General features: G+C 41.2%; 1 protein-coding gene across 1 annotated transcript in view; it reads right to left on the reverse strand.

Moving 5' to 3' along the window:
* Nucleotides 1-501: 501 nt before the first annotated feature.
* Nucleotides 502-22660, reverse strand: part of Tmprss7 (transmembrane serine protease 7) — a 35508-nt gene continuing 13349 nt past the window's right edge. Inside the window, exons 9-18 of the mRNA XM_051190966.1 lie at nt 21426-21538; nt 18520-18626; nt 13525-13661; nt 11958-12065; nt 9021-9131; nt 8119-8235; nt 7078-7249; nt 5130-5398; nt 2905-3041; nt 502-705 (exon numbers count right to left, since the gene is read on the reverse strand). Of these exons, the coding sequence (XP_051046923.1) occupies nt 535-705; nt 2905-3041; nt 5130-5398; nt 7078-7249; nt 8119-8235; nt 9021-9131; nt 11958-12065; nt 13525-13661; nt 18520-18626; nt 21426-21538 (1442 nt within the window). The 3' untranslated portion in view covers nt 502-534. The remainder of the gene's footprint in view (nt 706-2904; nt 3042-5129; nt 5399-7077; nt 7250-8118; nt 8236-9020; nt 9132-11957; nt 12066-13524; nt 13662-18519; nt 18627-21425; nt 21539-22660) is intronic.

Consider the following 22660-nt stretch of genomic DNA (forward strand, 5'->3'; position numbering starts at 1 on the left):
TGCCCCTGTGCAGCCAAGATCCAGCATGATGTTGGGAGAACAAATTGGGGTGGAAAGCAACTTTGTCACTTCCTCCTCTGTCAGTTACCACATTTTGCATTATATCTGTTTGTGAAGTACCGTTATTTTGTGCGTTGAGTTTTGTGAGAATGCTAACATCAGTTATGGCTTCCCTGACATTTCTTAGCTGTGTGGCATGTTTGTCTCAACCCTTGCAAGCATCTCTGCTTGCACTGGAACACATAGGAAGGACACCTAACATAGTTCTCATTTCATTTTACAAGCTTGGTTTGTGACATAACTTTAATTTTTTTCCATCCATGAGTCAATAGCATTTTGATACCTTAGGATGAAGATCATTATATCCTTGGGGAATTTTTATGTAATACATATTAATTTGTCTACCTTGCAACATATATCAGGTGTGCTCAATCTGGCATTTCCAGTTGAAAAAAGATTAAATTTATTGATAATATTTACATTTTTTTCAAGAATCTATCATGTAAGTCACAGTGAAAAATTCAACTGGTACAGTTACAAAAGAGAAGGAACATATTTATGAATCCAGGGAACAAAATTTGACACCCTTGTGTAAACACCAGGAAAATTTGGTCTTCCACACCCATGACCCCAGCTAACAATGCCAGTCAGAATCCATCTTCCATCACTCTTTCTTCGGCAAGACAAGGGTCCACCTGAATCGCCCTACACAAAAAAGATAATGTAAACATGAGGGCATGTGTCTCATGAGCTCCAAGTCCATCATTTATGTGTCTAATCCTTTGTGTTCATTCTGACATGGTTTTGCTTGTGTGACCACTATGCAAGAGAAAGCAATTCTCACAAACCCTCAAAGAATTAACTACTAGCAGCAAAAAAATAGTAGCAATAGCAGGGGCTGATTTCTAATTAGTGTTGGCTATAAGCCCAGCAGTGCCTGGGTTCATTTGATCATCATAAAAACTCCGTGGTTATCTTGGAAGACTGACTTCCTTTTGTGGACCACTCAGCTTCAGCAGTGGGCTCATTGACCCTGGGTGAAAGAAGAAAAGGCATGGCCAGCTGGGTCCACTGAAGAAGCAATCAAGGGAGCCATTGGCTGCCAACTGTTTTCATCTGAGACTGTCTCTAATGTCTCAGCTCCACAGAGCAAACACTGTAATAACTTAAGGCTTAACCAATCCCTACAGCAGGGCTCCTTAAGTGTAATATCTGGAGTTTTGTGTTTCTGGTTTGGTGGGTGGGTAAACCTACAGCTTGGATGTAAAGTGCAGAAAGTGCTGTAGATTCTGAGTAGTAGGGAAGCCAGGTCTTTATTATTGTTGCTGGCTCTATAAGTCTAATTTAACACCCAAACCTATGTGCTGGTGTAGAACACAACTATGTAGTTTGTCAGCCACAATGAGCCCCTAAAGTGTAATGACATTAGTATTAAGAAAGGAAAGGGTTCCTTCCAATCCCACCCAAATACTCACACTACTGACTGTACAACTTAGGGAAGGGGAGACTCTATTTATGTTTTGCTATAGAAAAAGGATAAAAGAATGATATGAATGAATTTATATATAGGACCTTGCCCAGTAATTGCTACCAGATAAAAATCTCAGAAGATGGAAGTCATCGTTATAACGAGATGAGATTCTGGCATTGCAACTGAAGTTGGCAAGATGTGGGAAAGGCCCACTATGCTCCTTATGCCCCAGATCATCTATTTGCTCAGTGTAGATCATGGAGGGATCTGCACAAATTGGAATTAAAGTCTCAGGGTAATGTCCCCAGAATGTAACCTACAACTATCCCTTTCGTTCCCAGGGCAACCGTGGGAACAGAGTGTGCTCTGTCTTGGCCTCCTTCCTCTTCCCTTCCCCAGACTGTGCATCAGAGTAACAGGAATAGTTTGGTGCTCACAGAACAAGTAACAAAAATGAATCATTTTTGTCTGTGTGTGGATAGAATTTTTTTCTGTATATTTTATTTTTTTAAATAAATTTATGTATCTGTCTATTTTACATCCTGGTCCCAGTTTCTCCACCTTCCTTTCCTCCCAGTCCCTTCCCCCAACCCTGCTCTATTTCCCACTTGTCTTTCCCCCCCCCAATCCACTCCTCCTCCAGTTCTGATTAGGAAAGGGCAGGTCTCCCATAAGCATCAACAAAACATGGCTCATCAAGTTGCAGTAATAATAAACACCTCCCCCAGGCTGGGCAAAGTGATCTAGTATGAGGAATAGGGTCCCAGAAGCCAGTAAAAGAGCCTAACACAGCCCCTGTTCCCTCCTTTAGGAGTCCCACAGAGAATGTAGAGCAAAGGGAAAACTCCTCCATTGCTGGTGGGAGTGCAAACTTGTACAGCCACGTTGGAAGTAAGTATTGTGGTTTCTCAAAAAACTGGGAATCAATCTACAAGACTCAGCTACACCACTTCTGGGCAAATACCCAAAGAATCCTCAGTCACAAGGACATTTGATCAACTATATAGCAGCTTTACTTGCAATAGCCAGATCCTGGAAACAACCTAGATGTCTCTCAGCCAAGGGATGGATTAAAAAGAAAATAAAATGTGGTATATTTACACAGTGGAGTATTACTCATCTGTTAAAAACAAGGACACCAGGAATTTTGAAGGCAAATTGATGAAACTAGAAAAAAATCATCCTGAGAGAGGTAACCCAGAGAGAGATGTACAAACATGGTATATACTCACTCATAAGTGAATGGTAATTTTTAAACCCATTCTTTCTCCATATTTTCCTGGTCTTAAGTGACTGAATTATAATTAGTATCTGGGCAATTCAGATGGAAGAAGGGCAAGGCCTGCCCTTGATAGTCTCAGGACTGTTTGATGAAATGTAGACACATTTATGGAAAGTGCATCATGTTAGTGACAGGAAGGAGGAAGACTTACTTTGCAGGCATCGCTCTTGCCAGACATAACCCCTGCACAGAGCATCCGGGAAGTGATGATCCCATAGGTAGAAACACAGACGGTTTGATCTATGAGTTCTACCTCTGCTTGCTGCAAAACCAGGGAGCCCTTCTTATCTGCGAGACACATTGGGGTTAGATATCATGGAGATGGTAAGGATTACACTTCTTCCAGGTTTCACTTGAGCAATCAGCTCAGGTTATATCCTTTCAGCCTCAGAGCAATTCTCTTGAGGTGAATTCTATTAGCCCCTTTTTGCTTCCAAAGAAACGAAGCCTTGCTCAATGGTATACAACCAGAAAGTAACATCAGGACACAGCCAAAGATTTGGTTTCACCACCTTATCCACTGAGCCACTGTGCTCTGTAGGCCTGTGAACCAGCAACTGTTAGTTAGTACCAGCATTTTCCATCCAGGAGGGCTCCTCAAAAGGAGACACATAATTGATGTATGGAAATCTCAAAGGAGCCATTAAAACTGACTTCTTTTTCTGTGGCTTCCTTTCTAACTTGCCTGACTTTAATGAATCAAAAAACATACATATACACTCATGCTCTTCAAGAGAGCATCTTGAATGAGTGAGGTGGGTCGTCTCTTGCTCTAGTGATAGATGATGATGGAAGTGTTGGTTAGGCTTTGCTGGAGTCACCTGGAAATGAAGGACCTCCACTGAGAAAATACCCCCATCAGCTTGACCTGTAGGCAAACTTGTGGGGCATTTTCTTAATTAATGATTGATGGAAGAGGGTTCAGATACTGTGGGCAGTATCATCCCTGGGCAGGAGGTCCTGGAAAGTATGAGAAAGGCAGCTAAACGTAAGCCTGAACAGAAAGAAAGCCAATAAGCCTCTGCCCTCTGTTGTCTCTGATTCAGTTTGTGCATCCAGGTCTTGCTTTGACTTCTCTTCATGATGGACTATAGACAGTACGTTGAAATAAACCCTTTCCTCCTCAAGAAGGAAAGTTGCTTTTTGTTAAAGTTTTTCTCACAACAATAGAAAAGCAAGTCAATCTAGGCAGTGGTAGCACACCCCTTTAATCCCAGCACTCTGGAGGCACAGGCAGGCAGATCTCTGTGAGTTTGAGTCCAGCCTGGTCTACAAGAGCTAGTTCCAAGACAGCCTCCAAAGTCACAGAGAAACCCTGTCTCAAGAAAAAAGAAAGAAAGGAAGGAAGGAAGGAAGGAAGGAAGGAAGGAAAAAAGGAAGGAAGAAAAGAAAAGCAAGCCAAGACAAGATAATAAAATCACCAAGCACAATAACATACAAGCAGAGTTGGAAGTGTGCAAATAGCTAGCATCCCTCCTTGGGATTCTTTGACCTCAGCAAACTGCATTTGGTGGTAAATACCATTACTTCAATAAGTTCATAAGGGTAGTGAGACTCTAAGAAACCACCACAGTGAATCTTTAGAGTATCACACCAAAGCTGTGGGGTAAACTGAAAAGTTACATGTACTGTATCTGCCCTTTCCCCTTGGAAAAGATGTCAAAGGGATCTGAGATTCCAGGAGAAATAGGTGGGTGCTAACCCTTTGGGGAAACACTCAAAACAGCTTTGGATTCTCTTCCTTGCTGTATCTTTAAATTCAGCTACAAATCATGAACCAGGGGAAACCTGGGCAAGCTAGATAGAGGGGCTTCCCAAGCATACAGCCTGACTTTTCCAGGTATGTGAAGGAATTGCAAAAAGTAATTCCCATTGGGTGGACTGATTCTAGAATGCTGTGATGCCTGGATCAGAATTTGCAGTCTGGGGTGTGTCCTGGTTGGATTTCTTTTTCACTCCTATCTCTTGATCAATAGTCCTGGTGTGAAACCCACTTACATAACCTTCCAGACAGTTGTCTGGATTGACGCAATAGGGTGTTCACATGTGTGCTGTCTCTTTTACAATCACTTCTTTAGGTGAAAAGGAAACCTAAAAATGAAAGGGAATTGCTCTCCTATAGTGGGGTGCTTAGCACCCAGAGTTTGAAATGGGCCCATATTGACCAGTCCTGCCTTGCTCAGACAATTCCTCTCACCCTCTATCAATTGAGTCTTGCTTGTTTGGGGGCAGGTAAATAGATCACAAAACGCAGATAAAAATAGGCCCTTCACTGAGACAGTATATTCAGATCATCTCTGGGAGGGCCAAATCACAAGATCAGCACAGATGCCTTTCCTTTGTAGATCAGGGGCATGATCCTTCATTCATACACACCTGCTTCATGCCTTCGCCCCCAGCCAGTCACCCAGCATGTCTCCCCACTTCGTACTTTCTGGCCAGCTGGGGGAATACATATTGGCTGAATGAGCTGTTTCAGGGTCTCAGGCCAGGCTATACTGAGCTGTAGCAAAGCAATGTCATAATCAAAGGTTTGACTGTTATAGTATTCGTGGACCACAATCCTTCTCACTGGAGACACAAACTTGGCATTCCCCTGTACATACATCCCAAGGTGCGCAGTCCATGGAGTGGGGTCAGACAGCCTAATAGAAAAGGAATGAAACAGAGTTAGTAAATTGTTTGGAAGCAAGTACTTACTGAGCCATGAGAATGTGAAGAGGAGGGTCTTACTGCCTGGCTCTGTCTTCACTCCTGGTTCTGTTCAGGGACATAGTGAGAACCATAGCCTCCCTCCTTGCTAAACACAGCAATGAAACAACCTATTGGAGTAGTAGTGAGTTATGGTGGTATCCCAGAGAATTCTCTCAATGGTATTTTGAGAAAATACTTCAAAAATTTCTTGCCTTCTGATGTCTCACAAACCACACACAGATCAAGAACATGGGTGGCTACAATTAATTTGTTATACTCCTTTAATTATGCTAATGGTATAGACACACAAGAACAGTAAGGTATTGTTTGGTGGCCCTTTTACCAAAGTAAAATGAAATGGCTATTAACAGATTAGACACTCAACTGCTGTAAGCCTCAGAGCATCAAGGAAATACTTTCCTGCAAGCTATTAGAATTTTTTTCAGATCAGTGTACTGCTTGCTCAGGCCTTGGCCAATTCACCTGAGAGGGGTTGGAGCTCCCTTCTAAGGGTTTGTCTCCCACAGAATCAATGTAGTAGCCAGGGAGAATAGGGGTCTGGAGAACATGGACAGTTTGGAAGTAAGCTAAGGACATGGTCCACAGAATGCTTGCATTCATCTGCCAAGAAAACATCTCCTGAGTGTACCAGAGATCCAAAGACTCCAAGGCTAACATATTTGGAGCAGTTATTTCACTTATTGATGAAGCTACTTTAGTAATTAACATGAATCCTGTAAGTTCCGGTAAAAGCAAAGACTCAAATTGTGTAACTTCTCTGTAATACTCTTAAAATTTTGGATTAATTGATGTTTTGCTTTACCTAAGATCAAACAGATCTCAGATAGGTTTAAGGGTGTTTTTGTTTTTTTTTTTTTTTTTTTTTTTGGTTTGTTTTGGTTTGTTTTGGTTTGTGTTTTTGTTTGTTTTATTTGTCTTTGGAGGGGGTAGTTTTGTTTTGGTTTTAGATTTATTTATTTTTATATGCATTGTTGTTTTGCCAGCATGTATGTCTATGTGAGGGTGCCAGACACCCTTGAACCAGAGTTACAGATAGTTGTAAGCCACATGGGTGCTAGGAAACAAAACTCAGGTCCTCTGGAAGAACAGCCAATGCTCCTCACTGCAGAGTCATCTCTCCAGCCCCTATCTATAAGTTTTAAGTGAGGTGTTTTGTTTTTTTTTAATTTTGCCTTTGTCCCCAGTTAAAGGGGAATCTGTCTGTCCCATAATAACCCCATTGACAAAGTCAAAAGAGCCCTTTTGATGCCAGTCCTTTCCAATATCCTAACTTCTGCTATCTCTGCATCATCCACAAGAGATCCCTGCTCTCCAGCCATCGTCCCTGCTCTCCAGCCATCATCCAATACTGCCCTTCTCTATATGCTATACACTGACTGAGGTTTGCCCCTGTGGTTTAAAAGCCATTCTCCATTTCCTCAGCCTAAGGAAAGCATATCCAGCCTTGGCGCTTCCTTTGATACGTAAAAACAAAAATGGTGTACAACTGGTTACCCCCACCCAAAGACATAAAGGAGTCCAACTAAATCGATCGATTCCACTAGGAAGCTTTTTCCCAAAACTGGAGGTCAGATGTATAGTTTTGAGGGTGAATATTGGGATGCTCTACCTGTTTCCATGAAAACAGTGGGCTGCAGAGAGAAGCCACTCTCTGGAGATGACTGAAGCACCACAGTAGGCTGATCCAACAAAGTGGAGGCTCACCTGCCATGGCCAGCTCCCCTCTTGGGAGTCAGAACCCCCAACGATGCGGTGGAGGGAGGAAGAACTCCTGCTACAGCCTTTGAGAGAGGAAGGGTCATATGACTGGAAAGCAGGCAGAAACTCACACAGAGAACCGGAAATTCAGTCACGTGTATGGCAGGGTTTCGGACTGACTCATCAAGTCATCAATTGGAAATCTCCTGCTTATCTAGCAGAGAGGAAATCTAAAGGTCTGTCTGGGACCAGCGCCAACACAGCACCACTCCTTTGCTTCTGAGAGCGTGCCCTGACGTGGCATCTACACACTGTTGCATGCTTGGGGAGGAGGTCCTGGAGTAGTAACACAGCTGACATAAACAGCTGTGGATGGAGTTACCATGTGGAGAAGAAACAGGGAGTTCCAAACAGAAAATAATTGGTAATATCTTTGAAGTTGTGCTAATTTGAGAGAAGGCATTTGGAAGAGAGATTTGTAAGTTGAAGACGTGGGCACCTATTGAAAACTTAGTTATCGGTGCCGTTGCTTTCTGGTATAAATGGCACTGATAAGGGTGTAGCATGACCCTGCTGCCTCATGGTTAATTAAATGTCACAGTACTAAGGAGAACATAGGGCATAAAGAATCTTGGTGTTGTTCTTACAGAGGGTCATCTTACTAAAAGCTATCCACTAGGCTTCACTGCCTTACACACAGGTGATTTCTCCCTTGATAGGGATTACTAGAAAACATCCTGTGTGTTAACCCTATTACCAAGAAGGAAGATGGGACAAACCTCAGGGTTTTTATTTCTTTGGAACATTGTCAGATTCAGTTCACCAACAAGCTTTGTTATTTCCTAGATCCATAGCAACTTCTGCTTGAGGAATGGTACTCTAAAGCGATGAAAGTGGACAGTGGATAAAGGAAGGGGAAATACGTGAATCAAAAGAAGCCATTTTTACGCACTGCAGCCCACTTCATCACTTCCGTCTGGACAATCCACTATCCCATCACATTGTGCATTTTGTTTCTGGAAGCATATGTCGTTGCCACATTTAAAGGTCCTGTTGGTGCATGGGATGCCTAAAAACAAGCAAAAAGAAGGAACAGTTTTGGTTTTTGTTGTTGTTCATGGTCAGAAACAGATTTCAGAGAATGCCATGGAACTCTGCAAAAAAGAGGTATTAATCACAGCATCACTGTTTTCTGCTCTGGAAAAAAGCTGGCAGAGAAACGTGGGAGCACCCCACAGAGAACTTTCCCTTTACTTAAGCAGCTCCATTGGAAGACAGGCAACTAGCACACAGCTGAGATTCACTGCAACTGCCTCTCTATGCCATGACACACCAGGTAAAAAAGTTGGCCGTATCAGTGGCCTTGGGTTGTGGCCTCTTAGCTATTGCCTAGTCTTACTCTCCAAGAAGGAAAAAATGTCATAGCACACCACAAGCAGTCCTTTTAGGTTGTTAGGGGAGAAATAAGGATGAGATACTCTGAATTAAAATGCATTTGTTCACAACCTATAGGATTCACTTCCTGTAGTGGTATTACCAGGTACCCTCATGGTGTCTGGCAGGCTCCTCTATCACAGACCTTCATTGTCTGACCTCAGCTAGCATGAAAAGCAAGTATAACCACAAAAATGTGCCAATATTTGCACATGTGCACATCCAAATCCACCCCACCTACTGTGAGCAGATACATCATTGTTTTCTTGGATGGATAGGATTCTCAGAACAAGAGATAGCAAGGCTAAAACTGAGAACGGTCTGGGGAAACTAGGACATGATGATCTCTCTGGATGCACCAGAACTGTTTCGTTCATTGAGGTTCTACAGAAAGACCGGAGCATTGTGTGTCCTCCTCACTCCTAGTGCAGTTCTGCTCATCCTGGCCATCCTCGCAGTCCCAGAAGCCGTCACAGATCAGGGGGCCATGCTGCCGGAAGATACTGGCATTGCACGAAGGTTTGGCAGTCACTGTGGTGAGAGACAAAAAAGTTATGAGCACAGGACATCAGCTGGGCTCTCTGATGACCAACAATGTCCTCTTATGAATCTTAACATGGCAAAGTAATAGAGTATGTTTTCTTGAAATGTCATATCCGTGGAAGAAAGCAGATGTTTAGTATAACTCCTTACTTTGATGTTATTCCTTATGTAAGTGTTTGTCAGATCTTGCTTTTGCTATCATGTGTGTTTAAACTTTAACTCATTGCATCATACAGAATTATACTTTGTTTTACTTTTGAGACAAGATTTCACCGTGTAACCTAGCTAACCTGGAACTCACTATGCAGACCAGGATGACCCCTGAACTCAAAGAGATCCACCTGCCTCTGCCTCCTGAGTGATACAATTAAAGATGTGTTTCACCATGCCTAACATAAGTAACCCTTGTCTAAGAAAAGAAGTTCTCATCAGCATTTATCTGACTTGAACTTGCCTACCCTCCTAAACACTACTGATTCCTCTTTGACATTCTTCTTGAATTATTGGTAGGCACAGTGTACCAGCAAGCTCCTTTAGAAGGATGTTTTCTCAGTGACTTCTGGATTGTGAAATTTAGCAGTTTTACTCTCTTCCCTGGGTGACCAGAATATTTCTCATCTTAGCTCTTCTGAAGGGTGAGAGAAGTATATTGTTGCCTTGAAATAGTTGGTTGTCTCCAACAGTACCTAGCTGACATCCGTAGGATAGCTTTAAAATTGATGCCGTGAAATTTGAGTAAAACATTAGTCCTTACAAAGTAATAGCAATGGCTTTTAGTTGGAGCAAAGAACAGTAATGAAAAAAGGAACCTTCAACCACAAAAATTTCCAGTATCTATTTTCTTAAGAAATAGAAGCCAGGTTATGTTGATGCATGCCTTTATCCCAGCACTCAGGAGGCCAGGTGGATGTCTTGTGAGTTTGAGCTTGAAAACCCTGTCTCAAAAAAAAAAAAAAAAAAAAAAAAAAAGGAAGGAAGGAAGGGAAGGAGGAAGGGAGTGAGGGAGGGAGAAAAAAGAAAGAAAAGGAAATGAAAGAGAAAGGAATTAGAATATTTTATAGGTTTAGACCACTAATAAGCCATAAACTAAGAAGATTTTTTTAATTTAAAAGTATACAAAGGAGTTAGGGCTGTAGATCAGTGGTAGAGAACTTGCCTAGCATATGAAAGGCACTACACATGATCCCAGTAACACACAAACACATACACACACACACATACACACACACCATAAAGGCACAGATTATTTTTATGAACATAATTTTATATAGTTGTAATATAATAAGTGTAATGTCTGTCTAAAGACAAGCAAAAAATCAGATGCTATTACTGTTATGAGTAAACACTGGGGAAAAAAAAACATTGCCACTAACTTTATATCGTCCAATAAATTATCTTCTATATATTATTCCCTGAAACTAGAAATAAGTTCAGAAGCAGGTTGCAAATAGCAATGAGAAGTCAAGATATACATTTTCCACCTAGACTAGGACTGTCCTGCATCCATCCCTCAGTCACTGCCAGCATGGTATCAGTGTGTCGGTGGGAGAGGAGGCAGAAAGACTGTGAAAGCCAGAGGACTGGAAGGAAGCAGTATCTTCAGACACAATGGGACCTGGGGCACATATGAACTCACAGAGACTGTGGCAGCAAGCACATGGCCTCCATAGGTTCAAGCCAGATCAGATCCTAGCACTTAGAATGGGAAGGACACGAGTTAACCAAGAAGTTATCTCCAATTGACTTCTGCTTGCAAAGGAAAAAAAGTGTTTTTCTTCAGTGGATTCTCACTGAGTACATTAACCACACATAAAGGCTGACCCCATGCCAAGCACTAGATGGCCAACCAAAACAAACTCGGTAGTATTTGTGCAGATTTTTTCTCTCCTATTGCTTTGCTTGGTAATTTTCTCTCTCTCTCTTTTTTTTAACCTTACCAGTCTTTTGATTGTATATTATTGCTTCCGATTTTGTGTTTTTATGGGTTGTGTGTGTGTGTATGTGTGTGCGCGTGCACACATGTGCGCACGCTTCTTATTTTTTCCATTTTTCCATTGTTTTCTTTGCTTGTTTTCTAAAGAAAGAGAAAGAGGGTGAAATTGGTGGAAAGGTGGGGAGGATCTGAGAGGAACCGGACGGGAGGGGTAAACACTAATTAATATACGACACGAAAAAACTTTTTCAATATAAAAAAATTAAGTAGCTATAATAGAAAAAAATAAAAACTAAGCTGAATTATCCATTTTGCCCACCATAAGCAACTACACTGGACTTAGAGTCTGGATTGTCCGGGCGAAGGATCTGTGTTTTCACATAGGATTGTGGTGGATTAGGTCATTAGCCACAAGACATTAGTCCCTGTGGTTGCAGTAATGTATATCACCCTTACCTAGACCCCAAGGTATGCAAGGTAAATTTCCCTTCCTCTTGAATATGGGCTCAGCTATGTGACTCAGCAATGAAATATGATATAAGCCTTTCAAGGACAGGCCTTATGGGGAGTCATGTGCTTCTGTTCACTTTTCCTTGCTTTTGTTACTACTAGCTCCTTGGCTCAATGAAAGAAAATGTTATAAAGAACAACCATGATCCCCACCTGGAAGGACTCAGCACAGAATGGCCCAGTGCTTGAACCTGAGCCACCCAACTAAGCTGAATCTATGCAACCCATGAATGCATGATCAAGAAAAAAATGATTGGGCTAATTAAGCCAGTGAGTTGTGGGAAATCTAGTGACCTACTGAAAGTACAGAGACTGCAGTGGCAAAGATCCCAAGAAATTACTGATTTGTAATGAGGTCATAGTACACCTACCACAGAAAAGTTCGTCACTTTCATCGAAACAGTCATTTACTCCATCACAGCGCTGGGCTTGGGGGATGCACAAACCAGAGGAACATCTAAAAGTTCCAGCAGGACAAGCTATAGGCAATTAAAAAAAAAAAAGAATGAAAGATAAAAGAAACAGAAAATCTTGACTGAGTTCCTAAAAGTCATCAGACTACCTTAGCAACAAATTGTAAAATATTAGTTGGTTAGGGATTTGGTAGAAAAATGGAAGCAATGATAAAATTTCTCCATCTAACCAAGACTATGGTCAATTTTAATGCATAATTTCAATAAGCCAAGAATATCAGCAAATTAATGCTACAGAAGTTGAACAGAGTAAGACCAATGCCTACTCTCAAAGCCCAGAGTACCTGCCTCCTCTCCCACTGCCCATTGTTTCTTCCAACTTAACCAGGCTACTTATTAAAGATCAAGCCATTGAGCCTGAGCTTATGGATGAGTGTTACAGAAATAATAAATCCTTTCTCCTCTCTTGTGAAAGAACAGAGGCAAACACATCAGGTCAGCTTCTGTCTCAGTGGTAATGAGAAGAGTGGATGGTGTGCTAGACCATCATCAGGGTGTGTGAAACCATTAGCAATTAAGATGCTTTGTTTCTCCTGTGTCCCCACTGGAATTTCAAACACTCTGAATATCAGAATGCAGCACTGAATCCAGAGGCAGGTGTGTTTGGAGTTGGCAGAGTAGAACAAGGTAGAAAGAAGCTTCTACTCACACCATACCCTTGTGGAAGTTCCACTTCATCGATTTTGTTTGTCACCTTCAAAAGGGTCTGAAATATCTCTAGTGATTACCCTCTGCAGCTTCAACAACTTCTGCCAACTGTCACCTTTCCCAAGACCACTTCCTGGCTATGTTCTGTGGTTTCTTATACAAATTTCAACTTTCTAAAAGTTGACTTATGAGCATCTCAACCAACGCTCTCTCCCCAGTCACTGTCCCCCAAAGAGAATACAAAATGCCACTCACAGATGCACTGTATTTTGGTATAAACACTATGATCACAAGGAGTTATGGCTAGCACAAAAAACATCAGGATGAATATGGTGTCACACACCTGTGATCCCAATACTGTGGACACCAAGGCAGGAGGATTGCCACAAGTTCAACACCAGCCTGGTCTACGTAGGCTAGCCAGGGCTACACAGTTCGAATTTGTTTCAAAGGGGGGAGGAGGGGAAATGAGAAAGAAAGAAGAGGATGAGGGAAAGAAATCCAGAAAGAAAGAGCAAAATATGGGCTTTTCCTTTATTTTAGAAGTCATGTGAAAAATTACATTTTAACTCTAAGTCAGTAATATCAAAAGGTTATTTTTTCTATAATTTAAAATATAACACTAATATATACTTGGATGAATACTTTATTATTTGTAGTGCATATTACTTGCCTATTTTAAAAGATACATGTATAATAGCAAATAACAAAAATGAGGCAGTATTAATTCCTTAAATTCTCAAGGCCTGAAGTAAAGGATTGGCCTTGCTTTATCATTAAAGGCTTAGTAGGTTTTCTAAACTGACTCCAAACTTACGTTGACTGATGTTGTAGCTGCCATATTCTACCAAAAGAGGCTTGTCTGAAAGTCTGGAACTACATTGAAGCTGGATGTGGACCAAGGGGCTGGGCACTCGGAAAATGGTCTCGTGATCCATGTAGGAGCCACAGTACCTGAGAAGACAAGGATCGGGGAGGACATGTGGGATGAGGTCCCATAGGATGATGTCCTGCCAGTGGACATCACTGATGCTTTGTCTTCCAGGCTCCGAGATGCTTCTGGTAGAGCTAAGAATGAGAGAGAGAGAGAGAGAGAGAGAGAGAGAGAGACCATAAAAGAGGGAGCCATTGTAGGTTTGAAGAGAAAATTGACTCTAGAGAAATGTCCAGAGACCTACAAGACTAACAATTTGAGCATCAGTGGAAAGGCTACCTTAAATGTTCTTCCATGATAATGAGATTGATAACTAACTTACATGCTATCCTAGAACCTTCATGTAGTAGCTCATGGAAACAGAAGCAGACACCCACAGCTAAACACTGAGCCGAACTCCTGGAATCCAGTTGCAGAGGAAGGAGTGATAAGATGGGGCCAAGACCAGGCTACAAAAACCCACAGAGAGAGCTGACCTGAACAAGGAGGAGCTAATGGGCCCCCAAACTGATAGATGGGAATCCAGCACTGGACTGACTCAGACCCCCTGAACAGTCTAAGGGACCTCTGACAGTGGAACCAGGATGTATCCCTGGTGCACAAAAGGACTTTGGGAGCACATTCCCCATGAGGGATACTCCCTTAACCTAGAAGCAGGAGGGAGGGCCTAGTCCCTGCTCCAAATGACTTGACAGATTTTGTTGATCTCTCCTGGAAGACATCCCCCCCTCCCTGTGGAGTGGGGGGAGGGGGTGGGAGGTGGGCATGGGAAGGAAGGAGGAAGGGAGGGAGGGAAGGAGGGAGGAAGGGAGGGAGAGGGAACTGGAATAAGAGTGAAAAAAATTATAATTAAAAAAAGAATAACAGCTACTTTGTGTTGTGGGACTGTGATGTGGTAAGATTTTTCTCCTTTGCTAAACAGACAAACACAGTACTGTTGAGCTGTTGTTTTCTTAACCAACACTAAAAATTAACAGAACAATGGATCAAATTCTACTTTTCATATTTTTACTGTCAAAAATAAGTAACAAGAATGGCCTGTTTTTATCCATAAACCCCTCTCCATAAATCTCTCTGTAGAGTGGAGTAGAACTGTGAGCTCAGCCTCAAAATATGCAAATAATCTCACCCACAGTTGAGACAAAAGAAAACAGCATTAATTCAGTCTTAATTGAAATCTCATATGCACCCTGGGGCTTGTCCTTGGCAACATTTCAAAGAAGTAACAATTATCCACAGTGCTTCCTACCTTGGCTTTTTCTCTACTTCCCATCATTTCATGTGAGCAGGGTTCCCAGGATCCTTTTGAGTAAATGTCACTCTAGTTAATAATTCTCACTATGTGAGCATTGTGGTTAATGGAGTGTAGAATATTACTTTACAACAAGATAAGTTAGTTTACTGCCCTGTGTAGGTGCGGTGTTTCCAGTGTGAAACCTGTCAAGTCTCTATGGGAAACAGCTGATACAAGAATTGAGGCAGTGGTCACCTGCGAACGCCAAGCACGGTTGACTCCCAAGGCATTTGGGAACCGCTTATGTTCCTGACCCAAGGCTGGCATTCAGAATCACTATTTACTACTTTGAAGACTTGAAGAAAATAAATAAATAAATAAATAAATAAATAAATAAATAAATAAATAATAAATAAAGGCGAGCCTGTATTATCCAATAGCCTTTGGCAGTTGGCTGAAATTCAGGAAGTCAGAGGATATAGTCAGTTACTAGGACACCAGGAAGAAATGGCTATGCCCTCCCCTGGCATCTGGAATTTTCTTGCAAAGGTAAGTTCCTCTTGGGTGTATTGGTATGGTTTGAATGTGAAGGGTCTCCTTCAGGTAGTTGAAATAGTTGGTCCTTGGATGGTGATATTGTTGTAAATACTTCGGAGACAGGTTCCGTCCAGCTGGAAGTAGATAGTTAGGGGTAGAACCCTAAGGGGTACATTATCCTGGCTCCACGCCACTCCACCCCACCCCTGCACCTGCTTCACCTTCTTCCTGGTTGGCCTCTGCAATGTGCCAGGCTGCCCCACGTTTCTGCCCACCAGCTGAGGCACTCCTACCACAGTGTCTCGTCCATCACAACAACAAACTAAAATCCCTGGAACTTCAAGCTAAACGATATCCTTGCTTCTTTCTGTTTCGCATTTTGTCGTAGCAACAAGAAAATTAACTGGCACACATGCTAAGGAGGGGATCAAGGAGCCAAGATCCTTTGCACCCATGCTTGGGCTGGAGTTGGAAGATGGTTAGTGCGCTGTGGGACATGCGGGTGGTTAACAGCTTGGAAGTGTAAAAGGTGAGAGAGCAAAGAAAACCAGTAAGCGTCCGTTTATACTCTGTATGCAGACTCATGACAAGGAAGGGGAACCATAATGAAGTAAATAGATTTGTTAAAGTTCAAACAGCAAAGATATTTCTACTGACCCAGAATCTGTGCACAAGTTGGCCTGATGCTAGACTCTAGCACTTTCTAAGACACCAAAGGCCTGCTTTGCTAGAGCTGTACAAAGGCCATTATTCACTACTCTAGGATTCCAGTACTGCATTCAGCTTCGCTGGATACAAATACCCTGTCCATGCTGTCTTACGTTTCAGAGAGACCTTGGAATTCTTCCCATCAACATCGGTTTCTTGTTTTGTTTTGTTTTCTGCTTCCCCATTACAGCCCATGTTGCCTTGACCCATTTCTCAGCTCAGTTTTGACGATACAAAGCAGAGCCTTTCTTCTCTACATGAAAAGGACTGGTATGGACAGAGCTGGGGACTTACATCCTGAGGGGACAAGTGGAAATCAGATGAGTTTGATAGGACTTCCACATGTTTACAGGACTGTAGGAAGAACCTCTGTTTCAGGACTTCAGGGAAAAGCTTTCCTGGTATCGGTTGGGAGGAGACTCTTCTACTTGAAGCAAAAAGGCCTGGATTGTACTTGTTATGAGGGGGGAAAGTCTTCCCTCCTTTTCCAAGCACAGTTTGTGCTGGGAGGTAGTGTCACACACCTTTAATCCTAGCACTCAGGAGGCAGAGGCAGGTGAATCTGAATTCAAGGCCAACCTAGTCAACGGAATGGATTTCAGGACAGCAAGGGCCATACAGATTGTTCATTCTTAGGCTCACAGCTCCACAAAAGATGGGTAACAGTGTATGCTCAGAATCTTTACTTTCACTATATATCAAGTGCAGTGTTCCTAAACCTTCAGAGACACATTGACCATTATTTTATTTTTTGTTTGTTTGTTTTAGATGAGCAAGTCTCACTGTTTAGTCATAGCTAGCCTGAAACTTGCTATGTAGATCAGGCTACCCTGGAGCTGCCTTTGCCTCTGGCATGTTAGAATTAAAGGCAAGTATCACAAACTTTTGACATAGTTTGCATTTTTTTCATTGAATGCTAACAAAAACAAGTTTAAAGATAACTGTAATCAAAAGGGGTAATATTTTCCTAGTCAGGCAAGGTTTGAATTTGAACCTATATAAGAGATACTTGATACTGGAGAATGGTGGTGCATGCCTTTAATCCCAGCACTGGAGAGGCAAACATATTACTGTGAGTTCAAGGCCAGACTGATCTACATAGTGAGTTTCAAAATAGCCAGGGCTATATAGAGACCCTACCTCAGAGAGAGAGAGAGAGAGAGAGAGAGAGAGAGAGAGAGAGAGAACCAAAAATAGTATCAGTTACTTGATTCAGGCTGTATTTCAAAAATGTGTAAAGGCCATGTTTCAATGATGGGATTCAGATAGGTCTCTTCCAGTGGAAACAGAAGCATGACTACTTTGCATACTATCTCTCTAAACAAATAAAAGGGTGTTTTGTTCAGAAAACCTCTTAGAGGACTGGCCAGATGGCTCAGTGGGTAAGTGCTCGCTGTGCAAGCACGAACACCTGGGTTTGAATATCAACACCCAAGTAGAAATCCAGCTGCCATGAACATCTGTAATTCAGTGCTGGAGATGTGAAGACAGGACAATCACTGAGGCTTGCTCCTGACTGGCCAGCCAAACTAACAAACAACAAACAAAAGAAGGTGAACTCCAGTTCAGTTAGACATGGTCTCAAAAAGATACAGCAGGCAGAGAGTGACAGAGAGCAATAGCTGATATCAACCTCCAGAATGTCAGCATGGGTACACACACTCACACACACACACACACACACACACACACACACACACACAGAGAGAGAGAGAGAGAGAGAGAGAGAGAGAGAGAGAGAGAGAAGAAAATTGTTTTCAAATAGAAAGAAATGAGGAAGGGGAGGCTCTTGGGAAGGGAAATTTTCATTCAGGAAATAACAAAGAGAAAAGAATTGCCTGGAAAGTCCTTTAACTCACAAGATGCTTCTTTGAGGGTGGGCTGAGAAGTTATTCTGCCAAGACAGATCACAGCTACATTTTTAAATACTGTTGTATAGGTTTAGGAGCAAATCAACAACAGTATCTAAGGAACAAGTTAAGAGATAACAATATGATAGAACCTCCATGATGGATTCAGGAATCTGGGCATCTTTATGTCTGAGATTCTTTCTGGTCAACCATTTCCCAGTGCTAGGATATAGCCTGGTCAGCTAGGCCTCTGCTACAATGTAAACTTTGCTAATAGTCTTTTATTCTTGAACCTCCAGAGTGAGGTGCTCTGGTTATTTTTCCCAATGGCTCCAGGATTTGAACACTTCAAAAATACCTTTGTAAGATGTAGAATATGCTCACAGGTGTGAGGATGAGGGTCTGAATTTTGCTATAACCACAGGTTCCAAGTGGCCACATACATGTTTCTGAATGCCTCTATCCTTGGCTTCCTTTTCTCAGGAAACTGAAGACTCCTAGAGGACAAAGAACTTTCCATATGATCCCACACATAGGAAAACCACTTACATGTGTTCATTGATTTCCCACCAGCCGTGCTCACAGCCTTTCATACTCTTCTTAGTTATTGAATAGTTGTAGAACTTCAGGGCTAAGCCCAGAGTTGTTAGCAGAGTCTGTGAAAAGCAAAAGCAAAATCAAGTCAGAAAAATGCCTCAGTAGAAGAGCATGCGTCAAGGTAAAATGTCCTTGCTTGCTCAGTATTCATTCTTTTGGCTTATTGTTTTAATGATATTCTACTCTTTGTATTATGTAGCCCTTGGTGAGATATACCATAGTGAGAGGGGGAGGAGGAATCCTAGAAAGGGGGATTGTGGGGAAACAGGTGCTATCAAGTGGACAATGGAAAAATGGGGATGGGAGAAAGGATAATGTAGGGAAGAGGGAAGAAGGGGAAATAAGGACATTCAGAAAAGTCATAGGGAAACATTATTTTATAAGTTCACTCAAAATATACAGATATGTGTGCATAAATATATATGTATATTATATATGTATACACACACATATATATGTTTGTATATATATACATATATATATGTTTATGTATGTAAACAGGATTACATTACATGAGATGAGAGTGCTCCTCCCAAGGACCATGTACTATATAACAAAAACTCCATTGCTAGGCATGGAAAACTTCCTTTGTAGTTGTTGGTCAGAGGAATACCAGTTTCCCCAAACAATATGTTCTATTTCCACTGCCCTTGATTCCCTTTCAGAACTTGAAGGTAAGACCTATTATTGATGAAAACACATCCCTCAGACACAGGGCCTAGGGGAATTGAACTGGAACTGACCTGGAAGGCTGCTGTCTAAGAGCTATTGCTCAAAGCATTAGAAAGTTCTAAGCATGCTTCCAAGAGAGAGAAGCGATCAATAGTTCTACCCAGGTATAAGACTGAACCACAAAATCATCTAGCCCAGCAGGTTATTGCCCTTAGTGCAATGGTGATATTTTTATTTTTGAGGTTACCAACAGCTGTCTATTTTGACTGAAAGGCCTGATGAAAAACAGGGAAATCATGCCTGATACTGTAAACCTAGAAAACTACTCATGATTGGTGAGGTCACATGTCCTACAGAATTGACTGCCATCATTTTCCTACATCAATATAATTCCTAACTGTGTTCTAAATACTTACTCTTACAGATAAGTATAGCTCTCATTCCTCATCAACCAAGCTTCTTATTGTAAAGATGAAGACTATTACATAGACATATGTGGTCAAAATGCAGACTGCGGGGTGCCCAACTATAACTGATAAATCTGCAACATGGCCTCTACACCAAAGGCTTGGGGAAAACTGATGAAGGGTGGTGAAAAGATTATAAGAGTCAGAGGCCCAGTATGGTTGCTGCTAGATAGTGTCCCTAAAATTACACTATGTAGCCACAAAATATCAACATATGGTTTCCTGAACAAACCAGCATTCTGACAATACTAGTTGACAGGCTATTGTGGACAGCGGAAATTCCACATGGTCCTGTCCCTAGATGAGGAGCTACACAGTAGTCAGTAGCTACTGAGAGAGGAAAGACCAATTTTTTTCCATGGAGGAGCTCCTGCACAGACTGTCCAGTTTGAAATGATTAGCCCTGGATTAACCTCATAGGTATACATGAGCAACACTAAATGAACTCAGTAATTGGATATACATACAACAATACAATACCAAAAAAAAAAAAAAGAAAATAACATGACTCTGGCTGGGGACATGGCAAAACAGAGGAGGAAATGCAGTGGAGAGGGAGAGACAGAAGCAATGTAGATGAAGAGATTAATAAAATGAAATTACTTTTAGAAGTTGTAGGAAATACTTTATAATTCAATCCTTTTATATTTCTCTTTAGATTGATTTTACCCATTGACTTTGCTCTGACAGTTATTTTATTTTGGTTATGCATTGTGTGTGTGTGTGTGTGTGTTCTAAGTGCATGGATACTCAAGTCCCTTACATAAAATGCATAGAATATGTACAACCCACACACTCCTTTCACATAATCTAATTATCCATATTGTTCATAATAGATAGTGTCATGCAATAATTTTGTAAAATGCAGTTTTATTTTATTGTTTAGGAAACAATATCAGTAAAATGGTCTATACATGCTCAATACAGATACACACTCGATGGAGTTATTAACTGAGTCCATAGATGTGTAAGCCACAAATAAGGAGGACTCGTTGTTTATGTAGCTTGTGAGGTCACCAGTCTCCCCCTACTGGAAGGTACATGAAAGTCCCATGAAAGTCTAATTTAATTTTTCAATTTCATATTTTCTGTCTATTTTAGTACTTGAGTTCCAGGTCCAAGGGACATATTGATGAGTTCAAACTGTTGTATTTACCATTTACATCTAACCCAATTATGGTGGTACACACTAATGATTTTATTTGTATGTTCTATGTGAGCTATAGTAACATTTTCTATTTCCATGTGCTATTATAGTAGGAGAAAGAAAAGCAGCTGTGAGACCAAGATTTAAGACAGTGAGCAACGCCTTGACAAGCAGCAGAGGGAGGTTTATACATTTCATATAAATTTTCATTTTGCTTACATACTGAATGTAAATAACCTAATCAAATTAATTCTTTTATTAAAGTCCATTCTGAAATCATACTAACTATAATAAAATAATTATTTAATCCTGCATCAATACCTTTAGATCTTAAAATATAAATAAAAATAAAGTAGAGAAATAAGATCAAATCAGCTGACAGGATGTAGCTTGACAGCAGAGGATACAGACAATAGAAAATTTTACTTTTCAGATAATATATTTCAACAAGATTTATATCTCCTAACATTAAATGGTATTAGTCTTAGAATTTAAAAACAAAGTGATTTAAATGTATTTTACTACAATAGAACAATTTCCCCCCAAGATACTACTAAGAAGATCTAGGCTACCTGAAACTTCCAGGTGCACTTGCACTTCGGAGGATAGTAGCTTGGGTAATACGGACTTGAAATTTTCCCTTCGAAGCTGTTGATGTCTTTGACCACTATCGTGTTTTCACACTCTGAAAGAAGGGATCCACACACAAGGACCCGCCATAATGAGATAAGGACATGGCTTCATGCTTTCTCTACACAGGTATATTTACTTGACCAATGAACTGGCATAGTTTTGAATCTTGATCTCTTCAAAGAAAGAACACCCCGGTTTACAAAACTCCAAAATGTAGTTCAGAAAGCCAGAAATAGACTCTGTGTGACTAGAGGAGGATTTCTGGAGGGTTGCTATTATCCTAGCTCTTCTAACCTCCTCAGCTACCCTAAGCTCATCCCCACCCAACTCACCGGTTTCCATTTCTCTAGCTAGTCATTCCCCTGATAACCTATTTCTCTCTGTCCCCCTTTCACGCTCTCTCTCTCTCTCTCTCTCTCTCTCTCTCTCTCTCTCTCTGTGTGTGTGTGTGTGTGTATGTGTGTGTGAGAGTGTGTGTGTGTCTCCCCCTCCCTTCCTTCTCCATTTCTCTATCTCTCTACTCTGATCCTGCTTCTCTTGTAACCAGGTCCAGTCTGCTGGCCATCAGCTACTTTCTTTCCTCTGGACTCTTCCAGATGCCTCTAGCTGTTATATATCATCTATCTATCTATCTATCTATCTATCTATCTATCTATCTAGCCATCCCTATCTATCTATCCATTCATCCATCCATCCCTATCTATCTATTATCTATCTATCTTTCTATTTATCTATCTATCTATCCATTCATCCATCCATATATCCATCCCTATCTATTATCTATCTATCTACCTATCTAATCTATTCTATTCCATTCTATTCTATCCTTTAACCATACCACAGGGTGGTCATATGATCAGTTTATACAGCTAACATATTTTTTCTCACATTATATGTTTTCCAATCCTCATTTTTGCTCCAGACCTATAGGATATGACTACTTTCTTTAAAGCATGGTTCTGGATTCAGACACACACCAGAACCAGGTAAGTGGTAACACCTGCTAAGAAATAAGAGCTTGAACAACAGACCCCTTCCTCCAAGCTCTGCATCATGTTAGTCCCAACCTTCTCTTTGCTCTTCCAAAAACACTTTCAAATCTCCTTTTCCCCTTTGAGTTACCTAATCAACATCTTTATGCTAACAGTTCTTTACTGAATTTACTATGATGCCT

The sequence above is a fragment of the Phodopus roborovskii genome, unplaced genomic scaffold (genome assembly GCF_943737965.1).
Source record: "Phodopus roborovskii unplaced genomic scaffold, PHOROB, whole genome shotgun sequence".
In the NCBI taxonomy this organism is placed as follows: Eukaryota; Metazoa; Chordata; class Mammalia; order Rodentia; family Cricetidae; genus Phodopus; species Phodopus roborovskii.